This window comes from Dromiciops gliroides, chromosome 6 (assembly GCF_019393635.1).
Source record: "Dromiciops gliroides isolate mDroGli1 chromosome 6, mDroGli1.pri, whole genome shotgun sequence".
NCBI classification, from domain to species: Eukaryota; Metazoa; Chordata; class Mammalia; order Microbiotheria; family Microbiotheriidae; genus Dromiciops; species Dromiciops gliroides.
Window position 1 is genome coordinate 73975529 of NC_057866.1, and position 25146 is coordinate 74000674.

The window sequence follows — 25146 nt, forward strand, 5'->3', positions numbered from 1 at the left end:
GATTTAACCCATCATGTGGTTTTCATCACATGTGTATATATGTACACACACACCTATCTATCCCCCTCACCTATTCCACCAAGGAGTATCCTTCAGTAGGATCCCTTCCTCCCTGATCCCACCCAATTCAATCACCCAGACACAATCTCTCCCTTCTGATAACCATTCTAACCAAGGTAGCTACCCATCCCACTACAGGAATCACTATCCCTTGGTTGTTCAGACTTTGGAAGGACTACATTGTCTTTTGTCCCCTACTTCCCCTATCCCTATATGTACTCCCAAACAATTCTGTCCCGCAAAGTAATGTTTCATGTGTGGATGAGGCATGGAAGGGTGGGGTGGGGGTTGGGAATGTTCATGGTATTTGTCCATGGTGCACCATAATACTGGTTTTTTGTTTCTTCAGTTAATCGCCTGGTTTCTGCAAATTCTCTGATTGTCCTTTCTTTTTAACCCCATAGGGGAATTTTTTTTGTTTTTTTAAAATAACCTTTAAACAAAGAGCGTTTTATTTCAACATTCTTTCTTTGGTAATTGCATTTATTTTTATTTCTGGTTGTTTCATGTCTTTTTGCGTCAAATATTTTGCTCATTTTTTTCCTCTGCAGAAATGGTCCTCTGTTCCAGTATCAATTTTTGTTGCTGTATCTGATTATGCTTAGTTTCGTTGGGAATGCCATTATCACTTTTGGGAGGTGCCTTGAGCTTTTTAAAATATGCTACTCCATTCTATCCTATAATTTCTAATCTTAAGAGGAAAATCTTGTGTTACATTACACTTTTTTTTCTTCACAATGGAAGATCTTTCCCTTGGCTGCTTAATTTCTTTACTTTGTGATTGAAATTGTTGAATTTAACCACTAAGTCTTTTGGAGTTTGAAGAATAACATGGTGGTGGTGATGGTGCCACTGCCTTCGATTTTAATTGGAATCTTTTGACTGATGCTTTGTCTTCTGTATTCAAAAGTACCAAGCAGGTTTCTGCCCCCTCCAAGTTTTTTGATTTACCACAGTTTTTTTCTGGGAGACATTGTCCATAAATTATCTACACACATTCTGTTTTTAAGGTCAGTTCCTTTGGCTGTCATAAAGTTCATGTGTACTTTTAACATTGTTTTCTTTGGCTTCTCTATGGTCAGATTTCCTCTATTTCTGCAGTTTTGTGTTTAAATATAGTCAATCTTTCAGTTTTTCAGAAATGTTTTATGGTGTCATCCTCTACTTCTCTGTCTTATTCCACATATCCAAACCTTGTCATTTCTACATTTGTAACATCTCCTATCAATCCCCTTCTCTCTAAAAAAGCTTTAACTCTTGGTGCAAGCTCTTACTACTTCACACCTGGACTCCTACAATGCTTTCCAGTTGGTTTCTCTCTCTCCCTCAAGTTTTTCCCCACTCCAATCCATTCTCCACTCAATTATCAAAAGAAAAACAAAAGAAACAGAAGCCTGATCATGTCAATGTTACTCAATAACCTTCCCTGACTCACAATTAATTTCTAGCATCAAATATAAAATTCTGTTTGACATTGAAAGTCATGCCCCTCTCTAAGTATATTTCCATTCTTTTACTCTACTCTTCCACATGCTGCATGATCCAGCAATACCTCCATTCTTCCTGTCCTCACATGACTACCTGTCTTTTCAATGGCTATCCCCCATAGCTGGAATATTCTTCTCACCTCTGCCTACGGGCTTCCCTGTTTTCCTTCATGACTCCACTCAAGCCCTACTTTCTGCAGACACTAGCTTAAGCTCTTTACAAATCTTATCTCATTTGATCTTCACAACCACTCTGGGAAATGGGTGTTATCTCCATTTTATTGTTGAGGAAACTGAGGCAAACTACATGACTTGCTCAAGGTCATATAGTTAGTGACTGAGGCTGGAATTTGTACTTATTTCTTCCTAACTACAGGCCTAGTATTCTATTCACTGCCACTGAGCTGCCTCTAAAATCTTGAGTTCTATGAAGCAGAATTATGTTTGCCTTTCTTTATTGCCCAGCAATTAGTGTAGTACCCGGCAGAGTGAGTGATTACTACTCCAGATGACTGCCTCCCTTCTATCATTCCCACTCTGTTATCTTCATTCCCCCTCTGCTTTCTTTCCTACTGCCTATAGACATGCCCACCTCCTCCCTCCTCACACTTGATCCATCTCTGCTAACTATCATCCTGTATCTTCCTTAAGAACAAAGTCTCCAATAGGTGAGTCCACTTCCTCTAACATGTTCACTCTCTGCAATCTGGCTTCCAACTTCATTATTCAAAGCTGCCCTCTCTGAAGTTACTAATAATCTGTTAAGATGCTCGATCCAACGGCTTTTTCTCAGTCTTCATCTTCCTTGACTTCCCTGTAGACTTTGACACTGTCACTCACCCTCTTTTGGATGTTCTCTTCTCTCTAGGTTTTTGTGCCACTTTATCCTTCCTGCTTCTCCTTCTACTTATGTGACCACTCATCTCCTCTGCTGAATTTTCACCCAGGTCAAACCCACTAACTGTATGGGTGTTCCATAGATAGGACTCCATCCTGTCTCCGCTCTTCTCCCTCTAGACTATCTCACTTGGTGAACTTTTCAGTATCTTTCCCCCCAAACCTTCTTTTTACTGTCAATGGCACTACCATCCTCTGACTCACCCTGGCTTGCAAACTAGGTATTATCTTCACTCTCTCACCTGTCTCCTCCTCCCCCAAAATCCAACCTGTTGCTAAGGTCCACTGAATTTACCTTTGTAACACCTCTCCTATATGCCCCCTTTTATTCTACAACTATGCTCCAGGTTCCATCACCTCCTAGCTGGAGTACTGGGATAAACCTGCTGGTTGGTCTCTCTGTCACAAGCTATTTCCCACCTTGAGCCCATCCTTCACTCAGCAAACCAGTAATATTTGCCTCCCTGCTGTTTCTCCAATAAGAATTCTGATATATGAGCATTTTCACTGGCTGTCCTCTGTGCCTAGAATGTTCTCTCTCCTCATCCTATCTTCTCTCAAATCCCAACAAAAATGCCACCTTCTATTGGATGCCTTTTTCTAATGTAAAATGGATCCTGTATATAGTTTGTACCCACCCAGTTGTTTGTATGCTGTCTCCCCACAATTAGACTGTGACCTCAAGAACAAGGACTGTTTTTGACCTTTCTTTGTATCCCCAGTGCTTAGCATAGAGCAGGTGCTTAATTGGTTACTGACAGATGAGCAGCACCTTTGACCAAAAAAATACCTGGAATATGGCTGAGCTGCCTTTAACTTTTCTCACCACCCTGGCCTAATGTGAAGAACTCTTCTAGGTGATATAAGAAATCATAAGGTAAAAATTTTTGAGAACTATAACATGTTTATTAAGTATTTTTAAGGGAGAAAGGGTTAACAAGTTAACACTAAAAAAAATATTTGAATACAATTTGGAATTTCAAGAGTTAAATTCTTAAATGTCCCAATTTGCAAGTTATATTTCTTTTAGGTGAGGAAATAAAAAAATAACATTTACTTATATATTACAACACCAAAACTCATATATAGTTTTAGCAGGTTATAGTAAAATAATAATTTACATGTTATAACAGAATTTTACACTATTGAAAAATTCTTATTTTGAAATGTTCTGAATGTTTCCACCAAGCATTACATATTATAAAAATAACTGTTTATAAGCAATAATTTATCAGTGAGTTACTAAACAGTTTAACCACTCTTACTAAATTTCTATGACTCTGATAGGTCTAAAAACCCTATAAGTATGCCAGGGTAATTATGAAAAATTAGTGCAATCAGGTGATATAACTAAAAGATACTGAAATATAAATATCAAATATCAAACTGTAAACAAAACTCTGGTTCTTAATACAAACCAACTGTAGCAGAAAAAAAATTATATGTGATAAACCCCACAAAATCCTTTCAATAGTTTTCCATAATCATTTTCCCATGTTGATAAATGCTTATTTACTATGATTCAGTGGAATCAATTTTGTGTATTAATTTTTATCACATGAAAATCAGCTGTGATAAAAAATGAAACATGTTCAAAAAGGATCCTACGATGTTCACCACAAGCTTCTGACATCTCTCACCACTTAGTCAAATGGTTTATCATTCCTTTGGTTTAAGAGCAGATGGAACAATAGGTTGGAATTTTAGCTTTGATAATCATAAGGCTGCCCTGTTGGTAGAAAAGATTTAGTATTATTAGTATGTTGTAGTACTCAGTGGGGTACATGGATTCTGTTTTTAATACTTTACTTATTTAAAATAATATAATCTTTAAAAAAAAAAACAGAATATCATGTGTAGTATTAGCAATCAACTCTGACAAATTTTATAAAAGCAGGTTGTTTTTTTCAATGTTGGCTCTTGGAATTAGGCTAAGTGAGAGAAGACATATAGAACACACTTAGTATTAGGATGTCCTTCCCAAAGTGAAGTTTGGGGCTACCAAAAGATGATGGTGGTTGTCATTCAGTTGTGTCTGACTCTTCATGACCCTGTGGACCACAGCATGCCAATAATGTCCATAGGGTTTTCTTGTCAAAGGTACTGGAGCAATTTGCCATTTTCTTCTCCAGTTACCTAAGGTTAGGACAGTACAAAAACCAGTCTAGAGAAAAGCCATGAAACAAAAAATTAGAAGCAAACAGCAGCAGAGAAGACTGAAAGAATTAATACCTATCTTCAAGTATGATGTGAGAAGTCTCTTGTTATCTAAACTACAGCATACGGAAGATATATATATTTTTTCTAACCTTTTTTTTTTTGAAAAAAACTTACAACTAGTAGGAAAAAATGTATTTAAATTTTTAATCTTGAAAAAATTCATAATTCCAATGGGGTGGTTTCTCCACCACCAATACTGATCACAACATAAAAAATTAGCACATGGAGTCCAACCTTTTAGTGATGAGCCTTTTACTTTAAAAAAAAAAAAAAAAACCCAAAACAACAACTGTCGCAAATTAACAGGACCTGCTAAAAAGCTTGCAGTACAATGCCACAGCTTTCAAGAATTCAAAATTATGTCCATATTATGTTGAGACAGTGAAGTTAAGTCTTCTATTCTCACTTTTTAAGGCATAAAAAAGGGTAATAATACTCAACTTATTTCTGAAGGCAACTCAAAATGACTAATTCTCTGAGAACTGTTTCAAAGAGAGTACCCAATACTTCTGAGATATAGAGTTTCAAATCCCCCTCTAATACTGTAGAGAGTATTTTTGAAAATTCCTCAACCGTATTTTGGGGAAAAATAAGGAAAGAACCTGGTAAATTTATCTTATAAATCATGTGCATAGATACATGCTCTTTGGGGTAGAAAACACAATTCAAAATCATCCCCTCAAGAAATTTGTATTTGAGAAGTACCAGAAAGCAAAGTATTTCATAATTAAGCTGTAATATCACCCTAGAATTAGCAAAGCGTATAGAGAGCCTCTAACTCACAAAAACTTCAAGACCCACTTCTGACGCCTGACTGTATGACCCAGCAAAGTCACTTAACCTTGCAACTGTCTAGGCAACTGTCAAAGGCTAGAAGTAGCTAGTAGAGAAAATTTCCTGGGATCCTGGAATAATGCAATACTCAATACTACAAGAAAGCCACAACATAATCAGGCCAGACTTTTCCTCAAAAAGTGCCACAGAGCCCAGGCTTACTCTCAAGTCTGATATGGAAACAGGCTGGAAGAATGATAAACAACAACCACCAAAAAATCCTGCATCATAATGAACTATTATGACAGCAAGGATGCTTAGGATACAAATGCATAAGTGAGTCCAAAACCTGTACAAGCATTGCTTTCATGAAGCAATAGAAAATATTTAAACAAAAGCAAAAGACTGAAAACAACAACAACAAAAAAAGTAACAACTGACCTGTGAATCAGATAAGGGGAAAAAAATAAAGAATCACTAGACTATCTGAATGCCATGAGCCACCCCCTCAAAAAAGTCTAGACAGCATATCTGAAGAAATCTTAACAGAAAATTGCTTAGATCTCCGTAGAACCATCAAGCAAAGTAGAAACAAAAAAGAAACCATCAGTGACCTCCTGAAAGAACCCCCTAAATGAAAACTCCCAGGAACTTCACAATCAAAATCCAGATTTTTCTAGATCAGAGAAAAAATTCTGTAAGCAGCAAGAATTCAAGTCACAGTCAAGATGGCCCACAGTGATTTAGCGGCCACCACCATGAAGAAGTGAAGAACTTGAAACCTAATATTCTAAAAGGTAAAGAATATGCACTTTACAGTCAAGAATAATGTATTTAAACAAAAAGTACAAGGCAAGAGAGAAGAAAGTGAACCTTTGATGAAGTAGAGAACTTTCTTGATGAAAAAAAAAAAAAGACTAGAACTGTAAAGAAGCTTTGAATTTCAAACACAGGACAAAAAAACATGTAAAGGCAAAGATTAAAAACTGCTTACATTTAAAAATGGAGAGATGACACGTGTCCCCTCTGAATACCCTATCATCATCAGGATTCACAGAGGGAATTCCAATTAGACAAGGCCTGGGAGTAGTTATATCTTGATGATATTAAGAAAATACCCACACACAGGTATGAAAATACAATTCACTCAATAGGGAAATCAGAGGGAAAGGGAAATTAGAAGGATAGCAGATTATGGGAAGAATTAGTCCTAAGAAAAACAAAATCTAAGAACGTACAAAAATATTATACTTCTTTTTAAGGTGGCAAAGAATGGGGATTTGAGGGGCTGCTCATAAATTGGGAAATAGATGAATAAGGTATGGTATATAAATGTAATGTAATACTAGTGTGCTGAACTCTTATCAGCATAATGAAAAACCAAGATTCCAGAGGACTAATGATGAAACATGCTACCTACTTTCTGACAGAGAAGAACTCTGAATGAGACGAATTTTGTGGACAATGAGTTATGTGGAAATTTTATAATTGGTTGCATTTTTCTTTTGTTCTCAAAGGATGAGGTAGGAGGATGAGAAGGTGGGTCTTCAATGATTAAAACAAATAAAATATTTAAGTGAGGAAAAATATTTAAACTCACAATTAATACCAAATAACTGAAAGGAAGAATAACGTTCTACTCACACTTCCACCATGTTGTTCTAGCTTTTGTAAAGCACTGGTGATTGGCTCTTTGAATTTCTTATCCATTAGTCTCTTGGAAAGCTTAAAAAAGAATGAAAAAAACATATTCATCCACTAAGCAATATATTATGCAAAAGACATGTGGGACACAAAGAAAAAGGAAACTAAAAAACAATCAATCATATGAAAACTTTCTAAATTTCACTAACATACATCCTTTAAAAATAGGCTAATTAGGGGAAAAAATACCAGTGAGATTTTAGAACACATACGCACTCAATTTCTTTTAGAGTAATTTTAAGTCTTCTCTTGAGAATTAACTTTAATAGAAACCTAAAGTACACTGGTGTAATATTAAAAAGTACAGATTAGAATCTAAAATTAGACAGCCTGGCACAGCTGGCCTAAAGTACAGAAAACCTAGGATCCATTCCCCCCTCTCACTTACACTGGATGTGTGATCCTAAGGAAAATTCATTTAACTTCTCAGTGCTACAGGCAATTGTGGTAGAGGCCAATAATCTGCATTGGCAATTGGAATTTCCTCAGTAAAAGTTAATCAATCAAATTACTAATGACATCATAAATTCAATCCAAAAAAACAAGAGTTAAAAATATTAGCGAACAGGACGTGAAAGGGATACAATTACAATCAAATATTTTTGATACTTACACTTGTAAGCAAATGCTTCAGATGATCATTTAGAAAAGGCCCAACAACGCCACTCAACTGTACTAAAGCATTCAAACCCCTTTCAAACACTTCACCATCTGAATGGGTCTTGGGGGAAAAGAGAAGAGAGAGGGTCATGATTAAATAAAATTCAACATCTATAATTATAGTAATTATCAACTAAATATATAAGCTTTAAAACTATGATCCTTACTGTAAGATCCAAAAACAAGTGCAAAGTCTCAACTGTATTAAAAGCATTGAATATATTTTCCAATGAAAGTAAAAACAAAATTAACTTAAAAGTATTGTTTACCCTTAGAACTTCTCTAAAGATACCTGCCCTTCAAAACCAGATTATAATTCTGAGAGCATCAAGTACAAAGGTAGATCAGTGTTTCCTGAAGAGAATAATTCATAAAATCTAATTTGAAGGAAACCAATTGTGCTAAAATATTCATATTAATCCCTGCTAGGATTTTTTGACTTTACATTAAGACTTAAATTTAAAAAAACATACCAGAGCTGCCTTCAAAACAGGAATCAGTCTAGGTAGCAAGGGCACAGTTTTTTCAGTAGCACCTTCAACCAAAAGTAATTCTTTAAAACCTTCTTTCGATACAAATGTGTATGGGTGTTTAGTCTCTCTTAGACCCTGTTAAATATAACAATGTGATTTAATATAGGTTTGGACATACCAAGAAAAAAAATCAAAATCATCCTAATAATAGAAATCAGAGTATTTTCATTATTATGCCTTCCTAGTCAAGACATACAATTTCAGTAATAACCAGTACAAATGCAATTAAAATTGTGACCAAAGGAAAAATAGGAACCAATTACCACCTGCTCCACCTCTTCTTCTGACTCTAAATAAAACAAGGTACCTTCTTTGATACTTTTGTATTTCCTCCTAAATATTGCACTTTTCTTACAAAGTGGATAGAAAGCTACCAAACAGTTATATACATGCATGCCTAAGGCTGTTCAACATTCCCTCAGCAGGAGAGGCTTTACCATCTCAACCTATTCCAAGATTTGCTGGGTTTAAATTCCACTGTTTTCAAAGTCACTAAATTTTCCTTTCTTAAGGGAAAAACAAACTAAAGAAATGTTATTCTAAATCTCAGTTTTCAGAATTTTCTGAACGATGACTGTTTTTTCACATTTCTGAGTTTAAAAACAGGCAACATTATGGAGTAGAAATAGTACTTCTTGTCAGAGGACTTAACTAACTACCACCTGTTGTACACATTAGCTAGCAGTAACCAGCCACTGAACCTTTGACAGTTTCCTCATCTTTAAAATAGTTATAATGAATACTCACCAACTCACAGGATTGTTGCGAGGAATGTATTTTTTTTCTATATATAGCACCATAAAATACTACAAATCGCTGTAAAGTACTAGACTACAACCATTTTTATTAGACTTTTAAACACCAAATTGGTCGAGCAAGTTTACCAAAAAAGAGATCCCATCAAGTTGTTGGTGAGAGAAGGGGGAGAAAAAATGAAGGCTGCTATAGATGGTCATGGGAAATGCAAATCCCTCAGAAACTTAAAAGGAGAAACTAGTATTTTGGTTCATGAGTACAATGATGAAATACTTATTATCTTTACAGAAAATATAAGCAGAAAAGGCATTTTTCCCAGGGTCTTTTACCCTTCACAACATGGCATGGTGGCTAGAGCTCATCTTGGAATTCAAGGCCTAGGTTCTGTGACCCTGGGCAAGTTCCTTAACCTTTTCAGTGCTGCAATTCTATAAATAAGTTTCATAGAAAGTACTAATTTGCATTAGTAGAGGATCTTCATTTGGTAGAGTATCTCTCTCAGCAGGAACTTCCTATATTGATAAAATCAATCACAGGTCTATTTTAAGGGGAAAAAAAATCCCTCCTCAAACCTTTGCAATTATTTCCATTACTACAATAATAGGAAGGGCAAGATTTTTTAATTGGAAAATAAAAGCTGTAAATAAGACTAGTAACTTTGTAAACCTCTATTATTACACTATTACCTATTTATATTAACAACAAGGAGTACTTTGTATAGTTCACAAAATGTTTTACCCATAAATAATCCTCAAAATCAATTAGGTAGCCTATTACTATTCCCACTTTAAAAAACAAGAAACAGGTTCATGGAAGTTAAGTGACTTCTCCAAAGTGAAACACGATTAGTATGACAGAGATGGGACTCAAATTCAGGTCTTCTGATTATAAGTCAATCAATTAAAAAGAACTTATTCAGTTATCTCTACATGACAGGCACTGCACTAAACCCTGGGATACACACATGCAAAAATACTGACCCTGCTCTCAAGAAGCTCATATTCTAATGGGGGAGACAACATGTAAATAATTAGGTACTTCTTACAAGGTGTAAATAATCTCTGAGGGGAAGGCACTAGCAGTCAAGAAAGGTCTATTGCCTTTCTCTGGTATGAGCTGAGACTGAACTAAGGAAATTCTGAAGCAAAGAATTAGAGGCATGGGGACCAGCCAACTGACAAGCTGAAAAATTGAGAGATGGATTGTCTTGTTGGACAAAAAAGCAAGCCAGGGTAATTTCTGCTGTTCCATTTGCCTTTCCTGATACCAAACCCATGTAAACAGCAAATGCCCAAAAGGTTAGAGTTCCTAGTCAGGCACATGTAATTGTAAGAAAAATTCTTCCCCTACAGATGGCATTATCAGAAGACATTACAGTGCTTACATTCTACCATCTTTTTTAACTAACATACATTTACACCACCAGCTAGGTGGTGCAGTGGTTAGAGCGCCAGTCCTGGATTCAGGAGGACCTGAGGTCAAACCTGACCTCAGACACTTAGTAATTTACTAACTGTGTGACCCTGGGCAAGTCACTTAACCCCAACTGCCTCACCCCCCCCCCAAAATAAAACACACACACACACACACACACACAAAGCAATGTATATTTCAATATTATGAAAAATGTCTATAAGTGTTATGAAGGAATACCTACATTTATTAATTAAATGGATGTCAGTTTCTTATAAGACACAGTAAGACAAAAACACTAAATGTGTTTTTTAAACAGATCAAGTATTTCTCTTTACATTTAAAGTTCTCATAGTATAGATAATTAAATATTTTTCTTCCGTATAAAGATCACATATTTGGATTTTTTAAAATCTTGTTAATTTTATTTAAAAATGTTTTTTCTTCATCTATAATAAATTCCTGTCTATGCAGAAAATTAAGCTTCTTATAGTCTATGAAATACATCATAATTAATCCTTCAGCACTGAGTCAAAGGCAGCATTCCAACATCAGTTTCTTCTTTAAATACCAAAAACATTAAATATGTGCCAAGAAATTTTCTATTTAATTACCTAAGAATTAATATGGCTTTAGAAAGTTTCCATAATGATTGAGGAGAAAGTCCTTTACCTCGGCTAAAGTAATAAGAAGAGGATCAAATGGAAGAGTTTCAGGAAGACAGTCCCACTGTAATTTGTGTTTTACTGAACCATGTACCAACCTGAGACATAAAAGACAGTGAATCAGATAAGTATGAAATGATATTATTTGTAAATATTCTTAAACACAATAAACTTTTATCAGTCTCTACGAAGAGAAATTACTTTGTCATTTCCTAGTTCATAGTAATGTTGTCACATGACAAAGAGCTTACCAAAAACATCTTTTGAAGTAGGTTTTACTTCTATAAAAATTCTCCCTTAATAGTGTGTTGGGAGATTCATGATCAAGTAATACTGTTTTAATTAAGGAGGTACTATAGTATAGTGCAAAGAACACTGGGATTAAGATTAAGAAAGAGATTTGGGATTGAATACTTGAGTGACCTTAGGTAATTTAAATTTATTTGTAAAAATGAAGGGGTTGAACTTGGTGACCTTTAAGGTCACTTCCAAGCTCTATCCAATTTCTAAATCTGCAAGCCTATGAACTGTTTAAATACAACTAAATCTTATCCCTGTAGGGGATGTTAAGAGATGCCCTTCTGAAACTCAAGCCAGTTATTAACTGGAGGGTCCTTAATGTATGCCTTAACCTTAATATATATCTTAAAATTAATACTTAAATCATTGTTATGACTACAATAACAAAACAGCAACATATGCTAAACATTTTATGTAAGGTTACCAAAAAAATGATAACTTAAAAACTGAAGGTTTCAAATAAAACCAACCTTCATAGGTAATGAGAAAGGTTTACAGCAGGTCTTGATTCAAAGAGCATTTTATATGAAGACCCATAACAAAGGAGAAGGATATGCACTGATCATGAACAAGGGCAGCAGGACCTAGATGTGAACTTGAGGAAGAATCAAACTTCTGCCCAGCTACAAGGGCAGTGGTTGTGATAACACATAGTAGTGGCAATAAAAAGATAGCCAAACTACTACAAAAAGTGAATTGTTATTCACCCCCCCCCCAAAAAAAAAACTTATGACTGAGTAACCTTTGGGGAGAGATGATGCAGTAGTTAGGAAAGACAAGACAACAAATAAAATTTCTAGTGTTGAGAAGTTAGAATCAGGCTGCATTAGTACCAGGAAATAATTCCCATGGCTTTTTGCCAGAGTTTATGGAATTGATAACCCACAATTCTATTAGGTTTTTCTACATTTATCTATGATTGAGGAACTTCATGGTATGTGGGAAAGAGGTAGGCAACAATGGGGAGAAGTACCAGGGCTAAAAACAACCAGAAATAGCATCTAACATGTCGCTCTAGGGCAGCTATAGGATAAACAACCCCAGTTCTTTACACTGAACCTCAAATGGAATGATCTTGGATGCCCTTCTCTGCAAACTCTCCAGCTAACAATTACATTAACAATAACTGATAAGTATGTGGTGCTTTTCATGTTTGCAAAGCTCTTTCTCATTTGAACCTGATAACCCTGTGAAATGGGTACCACAGAGGATCTGAGGTGGTTAGGTTACTTGTCCATGGCTACGCTACACAAGTACTAAATACTCAAGGCAAGAATTAATCTAGCACCATATTCACTACCCCTTCCTAAAATGTGGTGCTCAGAATTGCATGATATTTCTATTACAGTCTCACCACAGAAGAGACAGTTGGATTATAGCCTCTCTACTTCTGGACAACTAAACCTTTCTTAAGGCAGACCAAGACTACGTTTGGTTTTTTTTTGTTATCCCAGCATGATTCAACTCTCATCAAAACTTGTAATTCACTAAAATCTGTAGATAACTTCTAGATAGTTAATATTGTTAGATATAGACAGATACTGTTGTCTAGCCATACTTCCCAAACATGAAGTTCATTTTTAAAAATTCAAGTATAAATCTCTACGTTTACTTCTGTTAAACTTCACTGTAATAGATAGAGCCCAAAGTTCTAGCACATTCTTCTCCTTTTTGGATCCTCAATATAGCTAGTCATTTGCACACTGGATAAGAATGAAACAATTATGTCTTTGTCAAAGTCACTGAAAAAAAAAAGTTAAATAGTATAGGGTAAATCATAGTTTACTAGAATACTCCAATAGAGTACTCTTTACAAAATGACAGTAAATCCCAAAGGCAATTAATATTCTTAACATACTTAACCTGCAAAAACTATTTAATCTGATTAAAGTAATTTCAGGAATATGGTCCATTACATCTCTAATTGATTTTACCTGCAAGGAATACCTCCTTTGGAATAAATAGCAGCAAAAGCAGAAGAGGCACGTGGCTGATCACTAAACTGAAATGAAATTTAAAATACACATATGTAAATTTTTTGCATATCAAAATTTTGCATATGAACACCACACTACTGCTTTTCCTTCATATATAAGGAAGGCCTGACCTCTAAGGGAGTAGGGGGTTACATACATGGAGAGGAAACAGATCAGACTTTGGAGTTACAACACTGGTTGTATGTGTGTGTGCATGTATTATTTAATATTATACACATACATATACAATATGCACACATATAAACTGATCTTCTTTGGTTTTTTATTTGTCAAAAAAATTAGATTGCAGTTTTCTATAATTTTCATCATGTTATGAATTAGTGGGCAGTCTATACTTCAAGTAAACTAGGTGTGCTGAAGTATAAAAACACATGCTTACAACAACTCTCATGACTAAGATACACAAGTAGTAAATGAAGCTTTTTGGTTACCCAGATAGTGGGGAAAAAATTCATTTTAATTTTCCAAATAAGAGAGTTCAAGGGAATTGACATAAAAAAAAAAAACAACAAACAAAACAAAAAACAGTGCTAGGAACAAGTTATCTACTTTCTGGGAACCAGCCTAAGTATAGAGAGGCTGGTCACTTGGTACAGAATTCTTTAGCAATACGTAAAACAGAAAAATGCAAAAGATTGCTGTCCTATATGGCTTCCCACTATGTGTGACAGTCTGGTAGAGTGGTGGAAAGAGGAACAGAGTGATAATGATTTCAGCTTACAGAATACCTATAAATATAAACTGTTAGAAAACGTGAGATCCTTGGCTGTGACCAAAAAGTAACCATACAACTAGAAAAAAATTATTATCAGAACTGACATTGTAGAAGTTATAAGCTAAATGGAAAGATGACTCACAGATTCTCCTTGGAGGAATAAAGGAACTGGAATTCTTTGTATTGTAGAAAAAAAATAAACATTCACTTCACAGGATACAAACATTTTGTATCAATACAAATAAGCATGTCTAAGAAAACAATGAAAATAATTGTAGCTTACATACCAACATCTCCTGCAGAGGACATAGAGAAATGCTAAAGACTCTTTAAATAAAATTAACATTTATTTTAAGACCTCGTGAAAATTAAGGCAAATGTGGAGAGAATCACACACACACACACACATGAATAAGAAAGGCCATCAATACTTCCTGAGAAAAAAGATTCAGGAACTATTGGACGTGGAGAACACAAATAATATTATAAAAAATAAAATGATATTTTAGCAGATGAGAAACAACTATTTACTATGCAAGAGACATTTCCGGATCAGCTCTGTATAGTCCTATCATCAAATGAGCAAAGATCAAATCAAAATCAAACTAAAAATACAACAAAAATAAAATAAAATCATCACCTGACTGATTTGAATAGTACCCAGCAACAAAAATGGAAAGCAGGTAAAAAACCACTAACATACCACTATTTCCTTGAGAAATCTAACTAATGTAAGCTAATTACCAAAACAAAAATACCAAAAGAACTATATTCCACAAAAAAACAAAATACACTACGGCTCACTTCAGCCAACAAACAACATGGTCTTCATACTAACTGGAGAAATATGGGGGCAAAGGAGAATACTGGCTTAGAGAGAAATTTGGGAGGCTCTATGTAAGATGATGAGGTTAGTTTTAGATATGTTGAAATTAAAATTAAAGTCAGATGCCTGCTTTCCCATCTCTACAAAATTTTTATGAGAATAATCTCATCTAAATATAAAATATTTTAAAGAGATTTAACTATGGATACTTTTTTTTTTGTATGACTGATTACGATTCCAGCAAAAAGGGAGGATATACATATGCTTGCCACTGTTAGGGAGGCTGTGCAGCAGAGCTGAAATAGGCAGGGCCCAACAGAAGCTACTGTTTGCTGATAATATTTATACTGATTTCATCAAACTCTAAAATGTTGTACAGCTACCTAAATCATTTACATAATTGTTCAATGGTCTAAGTATACGCAATGGAAAAAATAAATGGATAACACAGGCCAGTAGTTTGTACTATAATATTCAATTGGATTTGTGATCCAAAGAGTTGCTCAATCATCATGCTAAGTGGCAATGAACTCAATGAAGAACTGAATATGAAACTGACCTGTAAACTGCAATACTTTTTTTTTTTTTGTGGGGCAATGAGGGTTAAGTGAGTTGTCCAGGGTCACCCAGCTAGTAAATGTCAAGTGTCTGAGGTCACATTTGAACTCAGGTCCTCCTGAATCCAGGGCCAGTGCTTTAGCAACTGTGCCACCTAGCTAGCTGCCCCATGCAATACTTTTAATGACTTTAAATTTCAGCCTGAAACTAAGATTTATGTCTCAAATATCTGTCTTCTTCTTGTGATGCTTAATGGCTATGAATAATAAAACATTATAATCTCAAGGAATAACCAAAGGGCAATGGAGAAGTTCATAATGGGTATCTATGCAAAACATTTCCAACCAAGAATTACAAAAGAGAAATGTTATTTTTAAAATGTCATTAGATAGATTTATGACCAGTAGAAAAAAAGCGGGCTAATCATGTGGCAAGAGTAATTTGCATTCTTCCAAAATTATGGTGGTTCCATGACTTTTGGTAACAACATTACAGAAAAGTTAAAGGGAGGTAAATTTCTGCTTAATATAAGGAAGAGCTTTCAAATGATTAAAATTATTTAAGCTAGGGCTTGGATGACAACTGGTTACAGATGTTATGGAAAAGATTTATGCATCCAGTAGGGGACTGAAATGGATGATTTTTAAAATACATAATCAATAAAATGTTGAGATGAATTTATTTTTTTGTCTTTACCCTTCTTCTTTACTACTACACTTATTCATTGTATTCTATTTAAAATTGGAAACTCAAGATATCAAAGAGATAACACCAACATCATATTCAAGCGTATCATAAACATAGTAAAGTGGGGGCATCTAGGTGGTGCAGTGGATAAAGCACCAGCCCTGAATTCAAAAGGACCTGAGTTCAAAGCCAGTCTCAGACACTTGACACTTACTAGCTGTGTGACCCTGGGCAAGTCACTTAATCCTTATTGCCCCGCCCTAAATAAATAAATGTTTGAGTTAAACTGAAAAGCAAAAATAAGCTAACATAGTAAAGTGAATAATATGTTAATTTTAAAGTATTTGTTTTACTTACCGGGTCAATAGTTTTAGGATTAAGTTTATCACTTGGACGAGGGTGAGGCTTCTTTATAAAATCTGGAGAATTGTTGGAAGGTAATAACTTGTTTTGGTGTACTACAGATCTATGTTTTACTTGGGCACCTGTCAACATTCTTTGTTCATATGTCCCTATGTGTTAAAAAAAAAAGAGTAAAATGAGGTTCACATTCTGGACCCTTTTGTATATAAAAACACTACCATTAGAAAATGTACCAAATTATTCGACTACCTCTTTAGTCTAATACAAACAATGTACCTGTCCCTCTGTTTCTCATCTGGAGGCTTCCATGACTCTCTGATTTCTGCATTCTTCGTTTCTTAGTGGTTGCTCCTGAATTTAAGAAAAAAATGTCACTAAAAAAAAATCTATTAATGGTAGCAGCAGAACCATAAGAAAGAAGGGAGCAAGTGCATATTTTACACTTATTATATGCCAGGAATTGTGCTAAGCACTTTTACAAATCTCTCATTTGATTCTCATAACAAACAACCTTGAGAGGCAGGTATATCTCTGTTCTACATTGAGGAAACTAAGGCAAATAGAGGTTAAGTGGGTCCCCAGGGCCAGATTTTAACTCAAGTTCTCCTTGGCCAGCACCCTAGCCACTACACTGCCTAGCTGGCAATAACACATAAAAGAGAAATGAGAATCAGGTGAGCAAAATTTATGGTGAGCACAGGAGAAAGAATTGACATAACAGAAAAACTTTAATCTGTAATGCCAAGTCTTCTCCAAAGAAACATAGGAGAGAGTAATGCATTTGGAATAAAAATACACAGAAGTAAAGAAAAATCTAGAAGAAGAGAAGCAAAAACAATAACATTAAAAGAAAATATGCCCTCTTAAGCAAAACATACTGATCTAGAAGACAAGATGCAGAGAGACAAGCAAAGAATAATGGGCCTCCCAGAAAAACAAGTTAAAAAACCTTAACACTAGAAATAAGACAAGAAAATTGCCCAGAACTTCTGAACCCAGAAATGGAAATACTAACTGAAAAAAATTCAGATTGCCTTCAAAAAAGACAAGGCTACAAACTCTACGAAACATAATGGTTAAATTTAGCAATTTAATTAAAAAATAAGTCCTCTGCAAGCAACCAGGAGAAAGCTCTTGAAATACCAAGGCAGGAAAATCTGAATAAAATGAGAATATTCTGCACCCACCAGAAAACAGGAGAAAATGGAAAGTATTCCCCAAAACAATGGAGCTCACATTGCAGTCCAGGATGACCTACCCTGCAGACCTGAGCTTAACCACAAGTGGGAAAAGATGGATTTTCAATGTTAAAGAGGCAATTGAAACATTCTTAGAATGAAAATCCGACCTGATGAGTTTTTTTCCTTCTGAACACTTCAAACAACAGAAATGCAGGAAGGGGAACAAATGCAGCAGTCAAGGCGGCAACAGCAATAGTAACAGCAGAAACACCAGTAAGAGAATTCCTTCTAAATGTGCACCAGGAGACAGGAGTGAAAGTGTAGTCAAGGGCCTGAAGGATCAATGCAGACTGGCTGTATGAAAGGGAGATAGGGGAGAAGGGAGATAGGGGAGAAGGGAGATAGAGCAGAATGTGATATGTTTGGGTCCAATGAAGGCAAGGTGACTTCTTTGGTCTCTCAGGAAGAAAAAGGCCTGTAGACTGGGTGAAGAGGAGGGGGTTAAGACAAAGGCAGGAAAAAGAGAGGCTTTGTTTGGGTGGTGGGACAGGGTTCCACTGATGAATATTCCTGTGGATGTAGAGACTTGGTTTATTTGGCCCCTCACAAGGTTAAAGCTAAATACCTGGGTTCAGGATTTCCAGAAAATTAGTACTCAGGGAAATGATACAATCACAGGCTTTATTGTTACGTCATGCAGCAAGCAGTTAAACAATGCATGTACATATACTATTGCAAATAAAGAGAGCAGGGGACTCAACCCGGGGGAACATGAGGGAGATGTGCTGGAGAGGGAACACAACCAAAGTTGGGGTTCAGATGTCAAGATGATATACCTGAGCTTATATAAAATGGGCTTGGTTAAGAACAGGAGGAGCATTCATTCCTAATCAGAGTCAGATGTGGTGGAATAGTTCTTGGGGTCCCTCATGCATACCAGGTTTGGGTGAAGCTTGGGCAGGGGGAGTTTATCAGGACAAAGTGGTAAGAGGGTCTAACATTAACCAAGGCATCAGGAGAATGACTCAGGGTCTCTGCAGCAGGTGGAGTTCATACAACCAAAAAGTCATAGGCGTTATCCACCTGATACAGAACTACAATCAGTGGGAAAATACAGCTGTTTGTTTTGCCTGTAAGTTTTTATGGGCATTAGGACCATTTAGCCTAAGTGATTTCGTGTCAAAGTCTTTTCATAATTATAATATCAAACAATAATTATGATATCAAACAACGAAGTTTACAATTATCACATTCTATGAAGAGAGATGGGGAACCTGTGCTGCGTGTGTTATGAGGTATTTGCAGCTAGAAAAACCCACTCTTACTTGGGGAAGGAGACAGGCAGGGCTAAAACTTCCAGTAAGATTATGGACACAGGGAGAAGATTTTGAGGCAAATGAAGAATGAAGGTAACCATGAGGGAGGGAATAGGTCCAGTGACGGCTGAAGACTCAGGGAAGTTGGGTAGAGCATCCTACCAAGGGGCTGTATTCTTCCTGTTACCTGCAGGAACTGGGACTGTTCTGGGAGTGAGGCACAAAGTAGGCAGTTTTACCAAAACTGCAGACAGGGAAAAGTCCAGAATGGGTATCAGAAATTCTGATTGCATGAGGAATACAGAGAAGCAGAGAAGGACTAGATAATTATATGGGTCATGAACCAGAGAATGTGGGTCTAGAGCAGAGCTTCTTAAACTTTTTCTACTCACAAGGTATACATAACCTTTAATTTTTGCCAAATTTTTCACTACCCCCACATTCAGTTACACCACCCACAATTTAAGAAACTTTGGTCTAGAGTAGAGAGTATGGATAATGAAGAGAATGAGAGAAATCCTCTAAGACAGGGTACCACAAAAAAAAAAAGAAAGAAAGAAAAAATTTAAAAACTAGAAGGATAGTTAAGAAGGAAAGAAGAGAAGTGGTAATTTACTTGACCAAGAAGGGAAAAAAGGGGAAGAATCAAATAACTAGGTAAAAGCAGGAAAGATACAAGAATGAGGAGAAAAGGGTAACAAACAGAGGTGGGGGAGAGTTATAAGAATAACAGAGACGGGGCAGCTAGGTGGCGCGGTGGCTAGAGCACCGGCCCTGGATTCAGGAGTACCTGAGTTCAAATCTGGCTTCAGACACTTAATACTTACTAGCTGTGTGACCCTGGGCAAGTCACTTAACCCCAATTGCCTCACTAAAAAAAAAAAAAAAAGAATAACAGAGACAACAGAAATTGGGTCACCTTAAAAGAGCTAAAATAATTGAAAAGAGATTGTGCTATGTTTACAAAGGAAAAGGGATTAAAAATATATAACTAGAAAAAACCCCAATATTAGAAACAAATGGAGGAAAATATGAATCTAACTCACAACTTTAAATGTGAATGAGCTAAACAATCCAGTAAAACAAAAGAATGACAGCTTGGCTAAGAAAACAAGTCCTACAATCAGTTGCTTTAATTTTTTTTTTAATGAAGATATACACAAAATAAAACTGAAGGAGTGGAAAAATGTATTATTCACTTGAATCATGCTGACAAAGAGAATAAAAAAGGAACAAAGAAATTACAACATGCTGAAAGGAACTAGAAACAACAAACCAATATTAGTAATAAACTTATACACTCAAAATGCCTAAGAACTCTAATTCATAAAGGAAATAACACTAGCAATGACCAAAAACTCATTTTTGGTTACATTTATCAGAAAGATAAACAAAAGGGAAAACAAATACAACAAGTTGTTGGATAAACTAAAGAATCTTCGAAATGGGAAGGCAGAAGAATATAAGTATTTTGCAGTACCCCATGTAACTTTTACAAAACTGATCATGCATCAGGGTACAATGATATTGTAAATACTAAAAGGCAGAAATAGTCATTATATCTCTCATAGAACATAATACAACAAAAAATAGCCACTAGTTCAGGAATCACAAACAGAAGACTTGGATCCAAATGGAAACTTAAAACAAAATTACAAATAATGAATGGATCAAGGAATGGATCATAGAAACAATCAACAATTCTGTGAAAGAAAAGGATAATACTGAGAGAAAATATCCAAATTTCTAGAAGGAAGCTAAAGTAGCTGGGGGAGGGAGGATTGGGGGTTTAAGAATCATATCCCTACAAACATACATTAACAAAACAGAAAAAGAGGATTAATCAAAAGTGCAAAAAAATTAGACAAATAAATGTAAAATAAAAACAAGAGATTTTAAAAATTAGAAAAGAAATAGTTAAACTAGAAACAAAAAAGTCATCTTAATGGTAAAACTAAAAGCTTATTTTAAAAGACTAACAAAATTGATACATATTTAGCTAATCTGATTAAAAAGAGGAAAGAAAATCAAATAGATAAAAGCAAATGAGCAAGGTGAAAACACAAAACCAGAAGAAAAAAAAGAATATATTATGTAGTTATATGTCAACAAAACTGAGAACACAAAAGAAATAGGATATTTTTTAAAAATATAAAAATACCCAAACTTGTAGAAGACCAGTTAAGAGATCTTAAATGACCCCATCTCAGAAAAGGAAATATACATCTAGCTATAAAGGAACTACAAAACAAAACAAAAAACAAACCTCTGGTCCTGATGAATTGGATCACAGAAGAATTCTATCAAACTTTTAAACAATTAGCACCCCTACTTCACAAATTATTCTCAAAAACTGAGGGAAAGATCATCCCACCATAATCCTTCTATGAGACAAATATAGTCCTAATGCCTAAACCAAGGAAAGATAAAACACGGAAAGAAAACCAAAGGTTGATATCATTAATGAAAATCGACTCAAAATTTTTAACAAAATCCTGTCAAACAAATTACAGCAATTTATTCAAGACGTAACTCATTATGACAAAGTGGGATTTACATTAGGGATGGTTCAACAAAAATGTTTTAACAGTAGGAAACAAGTAATATAACATCATATTAAAAGCCAAAACATCTAAACCATATGATTATCTCAAAAGATGCCCCAAAAGTCTTTGACAAAGTATAGCAATCATTTATGCTAAAAACCCTACAGTGGATAGGCATGGAGGGTCTCTTTAAAAAAAAAAAATAATAATTAAAAAGCATCTGTTTAAAACCAAAGGCAAGCATCATATGCAGTGGAGATATAGTAGAAACTTTCCCCAATAAATATGGTATATAGTGAGGCAAAAAGCCCACTTTCCTCACTATCATTTGACATAGTTCTAGAAATTTTACCAACAGCAAGACTCGAAAGAAATTAAAAGTACAGAGACAGGTAAAGAGGAAATAAAACTATCCCTATTTGCTGAGGATATGTGTAGTATTCTTTAAATGAGCATTTCTTTTCTTAAATAATCTCCATCTTCACTGTAAGGCTACACCACATTTCAGTATATTCCAAGTTGTTACAATTTTCTGTTTTAAAAGTAACAAAAAAGGACAAAAACAGTATTTCCATCAAGCCTTGCATTTTAAATTTTCACTGAAAATGACATTAAAGTTGAAAATCCCACTGAGATGTGTTTCTCTTACTCTGAACCACTAACAAAATATTGGCACTCACAGTCATGAGTGCTAAAATTTAAATAGCACTTTAAGGTTTTACACAAAGTGTTTTTACACAATTTATTTGCTATACCAGACTCTGTATCATATTACCCCACCTTTCTGAAGCGGTTTCTTTATCTTTAAAACCTGTAAGCTGGACAAGAGTATTTCTAAGGTCTCTTCAAGTTGCTCTACCTTTAAGAGTGCCTGGTGGACAGAGAGCTAAGAAACCTTGGGTTCCAAGTCCTTCCTCTGACATATAGCAGCTTGCAACTTGAACTGGTCATTTAATCTCTAAGTGTTTTTGAGGCAACTATAGAAAAATATAAATTTTAGAAAACAATGAAATCACAGCCCTAAAAAAACAACAGTTATGGTGTCTATTGATCACCGGCAACTAAAAGTCTCTCTGGGTGTAACAGGAAGAATTCTTTATTTGGAACTCGACTGAGCTCAATTACTACTCTACAAGCAATATATTTTCCATACCCCGGAGAACCCTGACCTGCACCCTCCTGTCCCATTGATGACTCCCTAAGACCACCATTTTTGGAAGGCTGGGAACAATGCTCCACCTCACTCTTGGGTTTTCTTCTTCTTTTGCTCCCTATTTGTTTTTGGTTTTTTACAGGGCAATGAGGGTTAAGTGACTTGCCCAGAGTCACACGGCTAGTGCCAAGTGTCTGAGGCTGGATTTGAACTCAGGTCCTCCTGAATCCAAGGCCAGAGCTTTATCCACTGTACCACCTAGCTACCCTATTTGTTTTTTAAACAAATCCGTCTGACCCTCTTCCTCCTTCTCCCCCAATTTCCAGCTTCTAATTAAGTGTCATCATCCCATTAGAATCTAAGCTCCTTGAGGATGGGAACTTGGTTATATTTGTTTATCCAGCTGTTGGAGCAGTGCTTGGCACACAGTAAGAGCTCAATAAATGTATCTATCTATACAGCTCTTTAAGTGTCACTTCTCATCATCAGTCAACAAGCATTTATTAAATGTCTGTGGGCAGCTTGGTGGCACAATGGACGGAGTGCCAGGGCTGGAGTCAGGAAGACTCATCTTCCAGAGTTCAAATCCAGCCTCTGACACTTCCTAGCTGGGTGACCCTGGGCAGGTCGCTCACCCCGTCTGCCTCAGTTTCCTCATCCATAAAATGAACTGGAGAAGGAAATGGCAAATCAGTATCTTTGCCAAGAAAACCTCTGTCCGTGGGCTTGGGAAAAGTCAGCCACGAATGAACACAACGTACCAGGCACTGCACTGAAGACACAAAGGGAGGCCAAAGGCGTCCTCGCCCTCAAACAAGTTCATGCATACAAGACACCAGCTCTGCAAAGGGAGGGTAACCTCAGCGAGAAGGCCCTAAGCGAGGGGGAGGCTCCAGCAGAAGGGAGGTGGGGCAAGCCAGGGGTTCATTCTCTAGGGAGTGGAGAGCGCATAACCACGCCCTGGGGGTTTTCTCGGGGCCTCAGTTTCCACCTGTGTAAAATGAGGGAGCCGGACTAGACTGGAAGGACTCTCGGGGTGGATGTCCAACAACTGAGCCCCTGGGAGGATCCGCCTTCCAGCTTGCCCCGCTTTCTCGCACATGCTGCGGGCCGCCGCAGCTGTGCTAACAATAGGATTAAAAGCCCGAGTCTGGGTCCAGCTGTGCGGCACCGGGTCACACCTGGTACCGAGAGGAGGAGGAGGAGGAGGAGGAGGAGAAGGAGGAGGGGGGGGGGGAGGAGGGGGGGGGTAGGGATGGAGCGGGCGGGCTGGGAAAAGTAACAAGACGTGCAAGACATTGAGCCGAGTCAAGAGAACGATCCGGCGCAGACCACCGGAGGCGGAGGGATTTTTCCCACAGAGCCGCCAGGGCCCCACCGCGCCGACAAGAAAGCGGCCCGCGGCGCCATAGCAACGGGCCGCCCGCCGGCCCGCCACGGGGTACAAACAGGAAAAGCATCAAGGTCACCTGATCTCCAGGAGCGCAGGCCTCCGCCGCAGCCCTCCTACCACATAGCTTCCGGCCCCGGATTCCTAAGTCCCCTCATACAGGCCGTGATCGGCACAGACACCCGGCCCGGGGCCCTCGGACCCGGTACCACTCGAGCCGGGCCGGGCTGCGGCGGATAAGGAGCGGAGAAAGTGACAACAGCTCCAAAGGCGCGTCATCTGCCTCGTCGCGGCGTCACCGGACGCCTTCGAGGTGACGTCAGACGTGCTTGGCGCGCCGGCCTCCTGCGGAGCGGGCGGGCTCCGGGCGAGGTGTTAGTGGCGCCTGCGCGTTGGGCATGCTCTGAAACCCAGTGGAAGCCGCTTTGACACCGCCCCTACCCCGTGCTAGGGCGAGTCACGTGGTTCTAGAAATTGGGAACGAAGAGGCAGTTAAATGAAAAGGAGATGTTGGGAGAGTCCTTCCAACTGAACCTAGTTAGGGGCCCAGTCCATAGTGCTTAGGGACAAGAAAACTTGAGTTCAAATGCAGCCCGAGACACTGCTAACTTTATAACTCTGCACAAGTCACTTCACTTCTATTTCTCCATTTCCTCTTCTGTAAAGTGGGGGTAGTAATAATACCTGCCACTCAGAGCTGTTGTGAAGCCTAAATGAGATAATATTTGTAAAGCACTAGGAAGCACTATATAAATAAAAGTTAGTGGGGTAGCTAGGTTGCTCAGTGGATAAAGCACTGGCCCTGGATTCAGGAAGACCTGAGTTCAAATTCGACCTCAGACACTTGACACTGTGTGACCCTGGGTGAGTTACTTAACCCTCATTGCCCTGCAAAAATAAATAAATGCATAAGTGAATAAATAAACAAATGAATAAATAAACGTT

At 37.0% G+C, this 25146-nt stretch overlaps 1 protein-coding gene across 2 annotated transcripts; it reads right to left on the reverse strand.

Annotated features, from left to right (window-relative positions):
* Positions 1-3462: 3462 nt before the first annotated feature.
* Positions 3463-24513, reverse strand: PACRGL (parkin coregulated like). 2 transcript variants are annotated; one of them, XM_043973149.1, is made up of 9 exons: positions 24281-24513; positions 16892-16966; positions 16610-16764; positions 13404-13471; positions 11177-11267; positions 8276-8410; positions 7756-7863; positions 7083-7163; positions 3463-4173 (listed from the first exon to the last, which is right to left on the reverse strand). In XM_043973149.1, exons 2-9 carry the CDS (start codon positions 16941-16943, stop codon positions 4117-4119), a joined length of 747 nt encoding a protein of 248 aa, XP_043829084.1. In that variant the 5' UTR covers positions 16944-16966; positions 24281-24513; the 3' UTR covers positions 3463-4116. The 2 variants fall into 2 exon arrangements, with proteins under 2 accessions (XP_043829084.1, XP_043829086.1); XM_043973151.1 differs by lacking the exon at positions 24281-24513 and adding an exon at positions 21379-21513.
* Between the last annotated feature and the right edge of the window lie 633 nt (positions 24514-25146).